Source organism: Gossypium hirsutum, chromosome D08, assembly GCF_007990345.1.
Source record: "Gossypium hirsutum isolate 1008001.06 chromosome D08, Gossypium_hirsutum_v2.1, whole genome shotgun sequence".
Taxonomy (NCBI): Eukaryota; Viridiplantae; Streptophyta; class Magnoliopsida; order Malvales; family Malvaceae; genus Gossypium; species Gossypium hirsutum.
The window spans coordinates 19371816-19380912 of NC_053444.1; the positions used below are offsets into that span (position 1 = coordinate 19371816).

Below are 9097 nucleotides of genomic sequence, written 5' to 3' on the forward strand. Positions count from 1 at the left end.
AAAGGGTGAGTGAAGAGATGGTTGTGCCACGTGGGACGTTACCTGGCGTACAGCCTTGGCATGGCATGGTATCATTCCAAAAAAATTCCATTTGTGTTTGGGCTATGCCTCTCCTCCTCTTCTTCTTCTCCTTCTTCTTTACCTTCAATTTCTCCAATTCTTCTTGAATTTTTAGATTAGCCCATATTCTCGTTCATTCCTTTCATAAATATACAGAAAGCCTCACCCAATCAAGCAGAGAGAGAAAACATTAAATAAATAAGTTTTTCCCCTACAATCCCCATTTTTCAGGTACTCTTTCTTTTTTCTGACTAAATCTGATTTCGGGTTTTTCTTATTGAATCTGGAAACTGTTAAATTTTGCTGGGGCTTGTTTAAGCTGTTGTTGATGAATTTTGTCGGTGATAGATTTTTTTGTTTGCTCAGTTGGATTCAATTTAGTTTTTTCCTTTTGTGTTGAGAATCTGAGAGATTTGATGATTTCTGGCACTCTTTTTGAGTTACCAGGTGGAGAATCAATCTGTTGCTGGTATTAAAATTAGTGAACTTGGAAATTTGGTTGACAAATTGGTAGAGTTTCGATTATGTTTTACATGGTGTGAGCTGAAAAGCGAAAACCTTCCCATGTGTAATAAGGGAATAGTTGATCATCAACAGCAGCATAATAATCAAGCTGTGTATTTGATGGATTCACCTTCATCAACCCCGGTGTCTGCCCTGGCTTCTTCCACCCCTAGTTCCAATGATGACCCCCCGCGTCTAAAATTCTTGTGTAGCTTCTTAGGTAGCATTTTGCCTCGACCACAAGATGGGAAATTGAGGTATGTTGGTGGAGAAACGCGAATTGTAAGTCTGCCGAGAGATATTAGTTATGAGGAGTTGATGAATAAGATGAGGGAGCTTTATGATGCAGCAGCGGTTTTGAAATATCAGCAGCCTGATGAGGATCTTGATGCTTTAGTGTCAGTTGTGAATGATGATGATGTGACTAACATGATGGAGGAGTATGAGAAGTTGGGTGCAGGCGATGGGTTCACTAGGCTTAGGATTTTTCTATTTTCTCATCCTGACCGAGAAGGTTCATCACACTATGTTGATGGGGATGAGAGGGAGACTGAGAGGAGGTATGTGGATGCTTTGAACAGTTTAAATGAGGGTTCTGATTTTAAGAAGTGCGACTCTTCTGTGATGGCTCCAGTTTCTGATGATATTCATTTAGCTGAACAATTCTTTAACGGTGTGAGTGTTGATGGTAGCCTTCATAGCCAGAGGAATGCTGAGATGTTGGTGCCGCCTTATAACTTGCATCATCTTAATATTCCTCAAATGGGATCCGGGCAACTACTGCCACCAGTTCCTCAGAGGTACAATGAAATGGAAGGTACATGGAGTCCTGCTTACTATTCTCCTAGGCATCATGGGCACCATGATCCCAGAACGCTATCAGAGTTTCCGCCTTCACCCTCTTCATCTCGTTACCGAGTACCGTTTCCAGAATTAGCAGACAAATGCCTGGACAGATTGCCTGAGGAATATGTGAGGCAGCAATTAAGTCATCATCCCCAATATGAGCACCAGCCGCAGTTTTCAGATAATGTAATATGGATGCCAACTGCAGCTATACCTGGTAATAAGCCTGCTGGTTTTCCCAGTAATATACTTCATGGTCATAGTGTTTATGAGGGGAACCACATCTGTGAGCACTGCAGGGCTACTTTCAGCAGAAATCAAACGCCACTTTTGGAACATTCTATCATGGGAAATGGAGTTCCTCAGGTTAATAGTCCATGTCCGGAATGCCCACCAAACCATGAAGCTTTCATGCTGAATGCAGATGGAAAATTGCAGCATGGGTTTTATTCCAAGGATCACACTGATCCACGTTCTGCTTATGGTGAAACACATAGTCATGATAGAGGACGGGTTTTGCAGAACCAATTGAATCCTTGTGTTGAGGAAGCTAGAAATCACGTACCTGGAGCTGGAAGATTGAATGACCACTATGTTCATGATGGTGCTGGCATGAATTTACCTCTTGGGCACGCTAGTTTAGCTGATGGCCATCATTTGCCTTCAAATTATGTTCATCACCAAACTGTATCTGAATTGGGGAACGAAGTGTTTCACGATCAAGCTGTGGTTGCTTCACCCCACCTTCACATTCCTCCTGAAGAACGTGGAGTCCGCTATGGGAATTATCCTTACCCTTATGGTGGAGATAATGTTTACCAAGTGCCACAGGGACATTTACATGGGCAGTCTGTGTGGAGAAATGTTCAGAACCCAACTCAGGGTGCCCCTGCTTATGAAACATCTGGCTTACCCGAACAGGTAAATGGTGCATGTAACCCAGCAATTTTGAAAGGTGTGGTCGAAGGTAGTTCAATACATTGTGTAACAGATGGCCAAAATCCTTGGGTTGAGTCTTCACAAAAGATGCTGGGTTTTAATGCGACTGGTGTTCCAGACAATGCTTATGCTCATACTCTTAAGATGAACATTAGTCCTCATGATCTGAAAACTCAATGCTCTATCACTATGGAACCAATTCGATCCCCACAAGACATGCTAAATGTTGCCCTTTCCCCAGAACCTGTTCAGTCTCCAGAACAACCTACAACTTTAATTCATGATAAACATGTTTCCAGTAACAATCCTAGATCACTAGATAATTCTAATGCCACTTGGGCATTGAGGACTGAGGAGAAAATTGTTGCCATGGAAGATAAAGAAGCAAATAATGCAGTGAAGGTGGAAAATTTTGACGTTCCAAGTATTCTCTGCACAGAGCAAAACAAAATTACTGAAAATGAATCTAAAACAGCATTGGTTGAGACTAGCATTTCAAGTTGCAAAAAATTTGCTGAAGAGGATGGTGAGCAGGCAAAACCTGGTGAAAAAGATCCTAGTGCTGCGGAAAATTCAAAGCTATCTGTAAACCATTTGAGTTTCATACCACAGTTTGTTGCTTCAGTTAAAAAAGCAGCTTTAGAAGAGGTTGAAGAAGTTAAAGTCAAAGTTCAAGAGGGTGCTTCTATGAAGCATGAAGCAGTTCAAGGAGAAGTGGCTGAAAATGAATCAGAATCAGTGGTGAGATTCAAGAAAAAAAATTCTTATAGAACATCTTGCAATATTATATTTTAATCTTTCTAACATATCTTTGCACACTAGAATGCTCAGGGTGAGTTGGAACTGGATCCTGATAATGACAACATATCCCCGTCCAAAATTGAGCCGACAAAGGCCGAGGCTGAAGCTATTGCACGAGGCTTACAGGTTACTGTTTTCTTTTCTTTTTCATCATATTAACTTTAATTTCTTTCTCTATTATTTCTTAAAGATCATTGAACTTTTTATTTTGTTTACACATATTTTATTGCCATTTTGTTTCTGATGATATTTGCATTTTACCTTCAGACGATAAAGAACGATGATCTAGAGGAGATCCGACAATTAGGCTCTGGAACATATGGGGCAGTTTATCATGGGAAATGGAAAGGTTCTGATGTAGCAATCAAGAGAATTAAAGCCAGCTGCTTTGCAGGGAAGCCTTCTGAAAGAGAACGATTGGTAATAACTGTTAGCACCTTTCCTTTTATGGCTTTGCTTGCATACCCTTGCAGTGCTTACACAAGGCTGCTTGATAGTTAAAAGGATTACAAATGCTTCAGCTGATGTGTTTTATAGGTCATGGATGCTTTGGTTTTTAATTATATTCGGCTTTTGACAATTGAGTAAAAAAAAAGGTGCTTGTACAATGTGAAGAATGAACTGCTGTGCTGTTTCACATGAAGTGCTTAACAACATTTAGAAAAGAAAAAAAACATGTTGCATATGTTTGGTTTTTTTAGTGCCTGCACTTAGCAATGTAATGGCCTATAAAGCTTTGATCTTTAGCAAAAGGAAAAAGCCAGGAAAATTCTTTATAAATGTTGTGATTAAATGGAAGCAATTCACTGGTGAATTGAATCTTGGAAATTTCAGTTTCTACTTATGACATCATTAAAAGGTCTCAAGTAATAACTTAGCAGTAATGAACTCTAGAGATCAAATCCTGCCCATTACCTACCTTTTCTCTTACCTCTTTGGGGATCCTGGTTGAGAGATTTTGTTATTTACTAAAGTAAGAGCTCCTTGTTGCCCATATTTATGATTGTCCCACCATATGTTTCAGGTAGACCAGCTTTTTTGCTATTTGCCTTTTATATCTTTGTATTTTCTCTCACACCTGGGTTTTGGTTTTAATTCCCTTCATTTGTTGGACATGGTTCAATTGTTGGGTTCTAGTCAGTCCCTCTGATGGATTTACTTTCAAGGGCTCTAATGATTTATAATACTTCTATGCTTCTCATAATTCAATTGATAGCAATCTCTATTTGTATGCTGCCATAGATTGCAGATTTCTGGAAAGAAGCTTTGATATTGAGTTCATTACATCATCCGAATGTTGTTTCTTTCTATGGCATAGTTCGTGATGGTCCTGATGGATCCTTAGCTACTGTTACTGAATTCATGGTTAATGGATCCTTGAAGCAGTTTTTACAGAAGAAGGACAGGTAACCATGTCGGGTCCCATTTGGTTTCAAAAGTTGTTAATGTGCAGTGCTTTAGACTCCTTTTTAGTGCAATTGCACTGTGATTTGCTGTTTGGATAACAGAGGTATGGTGCAATGGGATTGAAATGTCGTGTGGAGATTGAAATTTCCACTGCCGAGGGAAGGGTGCAGTGGCTCACTGCATCTCTCTTGTTACATTTCTATCCCTTTTATATATTTTCTTGAGCCATAACCATTGTATTTTTATTTCAATTTATCTTTATATTTAAAATTTTAAGATTAAAATGACTTTAATAAATTTTAAAATAATATTTCATTTTTACTTGTTTTTTCCTTTTTAGAAATAATGTTCTTTTGCTAAATGCTTTATAAAAATTAATTTTTAAATATTGATGGAAAATATCTTTATCACTTATTTTTTCAGTTTTTCATTTAAATAAAACATGAATAAACACATCAATAATAAAAAATAAAAATATTATTTGATATATCACTAAAATTTTAATGAACTTTTAGTTAGTTATTGATAAAAATATTATTTAACATAAATATAATTATAATAATTTATTGATTTTATAAATGGTACATAAGCTATTTCATTTTTATAATTTACAAGGTTTAATCTAACGTCCTTAGTGGTCATGTTCTCTTTGTACTATTCTTCCCGTCATCATTGCGCTTGAATCCAAACACATATCTCACCTGATGTAATCTTCTAGTCACTTATAGCCCTTAATAGCTATGTGGTTAGGTTGCCTTTTGAGCATCTTCTCTGAAGTTTGTACTAGAATTGTTGTTATTTGCCTTAGCATGCAGTTAATTTGTTTCACAGTAGACTAAACAAGCCAGCATGTAATATTTTCCTAAATAATGTGCGACATATGTTATTGCGCAGGACTATTGATCGTCGTAAGAGACTCATCATAGCCATGGATGCTGCATTTGGAATGGAGTATTTGCATGGAAAAAACATTGTACATTTTGATTTGAAATGTGAAAATCTGTTGGTAAATATGAGAGATCCACAGCGTCCAGTGTGCAAGGTATGCTGTCTTACAAATTGCTTCTGGACCTCAAAACTTTAAGTTGGATTTCAATTTGTGTGTCTGTGTGTGTTTGGGGGAGCGTCCAGCAGAGTTGGAACTGATGCATTACTTGCATATGCATTTAGATTGGTGATTTGGGCTTGTCAAAGGTCAGACAACATACATTAGTTTCGGGAGGTGTTCGTGGAACTCTACCCTGGATGGCACCTGAGCTTTTGAGTGGTAAAAGTAACATGGTATCTGAAAAGGTAATATTATACAGACTTTAGCAAATATGAGGATACAGCTATTTTAAACATGTTTCTTTTGCTTCTTAGGGCATTTTTTGTGCCTATTTTTTCTTTTTATTTGGCCAGAGACTTATTTTATTTATTCCCATCAATTTATGTTCTTCAGATTGATGTCTACTCTTTCGGCATTGTTATGTGGGAGTTGCTGACTGGTGAAGAACCTTATGCAGATATGCATTGTGCTTCTATAATTGGTAAGTGTCATAAATTGGATTTTTTTGTTGTGAGTGTTTTCTACAAGTCTTCCATACATTCTGCTCAGAATCTTTGTTGCTTCAGCTCTTCACTTTACACTTGCAATCTGATACATATATTGGACATGTCTATCAATATACACTTTTGCTACGAGAAAGAACTGAAGATTCCTTTTTCAGTGCGGGTTTTTTGCCTGACACTCATAATCGTGCCAAGCACTGTAGCAATGATTATTTTTTTATAATATTGCTAACTAGGATTTCTCTCTCTCTCTCTCTCTCTCTCTCAATGTACAGTTTAATTTTGTTTATCAACCTTCATTTGATAGCTGGAGAAGATGAAGTAAAATTAGAAAGTAAGATATTTGGAGAATTCTTAATTTATGTTGGGAAAAGTTTTTTACTTTTTTAGCACATTTGTAATCTCTAGCTAAAACATCAGTTCCTTTGAGGATAGGGCACTGCACCGCGTATGCCTTGGGCTAAAGTTGTCTTTTCTGGGACAAAATTAGATGATGTAATTGTCTCTTGACTTGGAATTTGCAAGAGTCGTAATAGAAACGCGTGTATTTGTGACTACCAACTAGAATTGGATCTTCAACAAGTAGAAAAATGACCTGAATATTTTTATTCTGGGTTGTTTTGTTTCTTTCATACTATCTGAATTTTTGGTACTTAAAACTTATGCATAACATCCAAGTTTCAACAGTTCTAGCATTAACGGAGCATGGTTCACACTTCAAATGTTATTGTCATTGACTGTTCATGGAGGAACTATCCCACTGATTAATAAGCAATTACTTTCTGATAAAGAAAAGGGACTTTTTTCTTTTCTTTTTTTGTTTTCTTTTGCTTGTAGGTCTGGTTTGATGTAGTTCCTTCATAAAATAATTCAGTATTGACCTATGAATGGATCTTTATCTGTGATTACTTCTGAAATAAGTACTATGTTTGCTATTTGAAATGAAAAAGGAATCAATTGTCATATAGATGTGTTATGGACTCAGGACTTCTAGTTTGTAATAAAGTTTAAAAGGATCTTTTCTGGTTTAAGTATTCACTATTCTACTAATAGTATGCATTTTTTTGGACTCTACTCTCCGGTTATAGTTTTAGATGTGAACTCATCTTGTTAACAGACCATTATTATTTTCTTAACTGCGATCTCCCTTTGTGCGTATATATATATATATATTTCTTTTAATATACAGGGGGAATTGTAAACAACACATTACGTCCAAAAATACCATCATGGTGTGATCCCGAATGGAAGGCATTGATGGAAAAGTGTTGGGCCTCTGATGCTGCAGAGAGGTCTCCATTTTCAGAAATATCTCAGAGGCTGAGGAGCATGGCTGCTGCTATAAACGTAAAATGAAGGCAATCCTGAAGTAGGCCATCATCATATCATACGGTGGAAAACAAAAGTAAGGCATCCAGTTACTGCAGCTTTGGTCATCTACCGGTTAGTCTAATAATACACTACACTAAGATACGATACAAATGCCTTTGGTTCTGCTGTAATGGATCTCTTGTAGTACTGCAACAAGTTGTTTCAAGAATGCAAATGTAGACACCCAAGGTTGGGTTTGTACTCACCCTCAGGGAGGCTACATGATTGGTACAAATAGGATAGGGGAGCCATGAAAGTTAGAACTGGGTTTTGATGCGAGTTTCAACAGGTTTTAATCTTATATAAATCTTTTGCACAAAAATGGTTTCTCATCATTTTTAACGGGCTTCAAATTGAGCAATCAGGAATTTGCTAGTTTAAACGCAATCACGATGGCAGTACTACAAGTGAATGCATCTCTGTTCTGTTTTTGAATATATTTATGTAAAGCTTATGGTAAGTAATAATGCATGGCACTTGCATGCTTAAGATAAATTAGGATCAAATTTTGTTATTATTATATTACTATTATTATCATCATTATTAAAAGGGAGTGTTCATATTTAGATGGTGTAAAAATTGGGTTCTCAGTTCAGCATTGCACACGAGTTCCTGTTTCTGTAATTACTCTACTATATCTTTGTTCATTAATTTTGATTAACTGAAACATTGTGCTAGATTCTTTTTAATAAAGGGAATGGGTAGGGGATGTTCAAGATTGAATTCGAAACCGTTATCAGCTTAATACTTGCTTTTTCATTTCATTTATGGTTCAGTCAATATTATTGTACTGAATCTTACTTCGGTTGATATTAGTATTACTATCGGTACAGGAGTATATGAGTAATTTTAATCATTATTTGCATAGAGACGTTATAATGACATATTTATAAAACAATGTATTTTGCGGACTTTTCAGTCGGCATCATTGTACCTGTCCTAAATCAAGACAATAATTGAAATATAATAATTAAAATCATAAAAAATGATGTATTATTAACTTATTGATAAATTGATGTATTTTTAGTAGTCCACTCTTCTTTTTGACATATTAATTTACTACTTTTCTGATGTAAATCTATTGATAAATAGATGTCTTATAACTCTCAAAATCCTCATTTTCATTTTTTTTAACTCTTATAATCCTTAAAGAATTTATTTTAATTATCTTTATTATATGTTTGTAATCTATAGTGATTGAGGCACTATAAATAGAGGGCATGTACAAGTTTATTGTATCCCATGTGAAAGTTGAATCATCTTTTTATTTTTGTATTTTTCTCTCTTGTTTATTTTATATTTTTCTTTGTTTTGTTATACGTTATCAACACGATTTTATTCAAGAGTAATAGATTTTTATTTTGCGTTAAAATTTTGTTGGACTCCAAGCATTAAAATTTAATTGTTTGGATAAAAAATCGTGAGTGCCTACTTGAGATTTGATTGGGGATGATCACTCTTCCTTTACTACAAAGAATTCTCATAGTCTTTACTTCTCATTCACAATTACTCAAGTCCAATCAATTTTTCTTTTCAGATTTTGATTAGATTTTCATTAAGAAGTTAAATTTATAATTTTCTATTTGCATCTCTATGAATTTATCAATCCCTTCTCAAG

The 9097-nt window shown here is 35.8% G+C and overlaps 1 protein-coding gene across 3 annotated transcripts; it reads left to right on the top strand.

Annotated features, from left to right (window-relative positions):
- On the top strand, positions 1 to 8202 carry LOC107914442 (uncharacterized). Of its 3 annotated transcripts, none has more exons than XM_041099185.1 (9): positions 1 to 291; positions 508 to 3090; positions 3172 to 3276; positions 3418 to 3570; positions 4393 to 4556; positions 5452 to 5599; positions 5728 to 5850; positions 5999 to 6086; positions 6384 to 7242. In XM_041099185.1, exons 2-9 carry the CDS (start codon positions 625 to 627, stop codon positions 6386 to 6388), a joined length of 3252 nt encoding a protein of 1083 aa, XP_040955119.1. In that variant the 5' UTR covers positions 1 to 291; positions 508 to 624; the 3' UTR covers positions 6389 to 7242. The 3 variants fall into 3 exon arrangements, with proteins under 3 accessions (XP_040955119.1, XP_016698849.2, XP_016698861.2); XM_016843360.2 differs by lacking the exon at positions 6384 to 7242 and adding an exon at positions 7298 to 8202 and having other exon boundaries at positions 2 to 291; XM_016843372.2 differs by lacking the exon at positions 6384 to 7242 and adding an exon at positions 7298 to 8202 and having other exon boundaries at positions 2 to 291; positions 3181 to 3276.
- Positions 8203 to 9097: the final 895 nt, after the last annotated feature.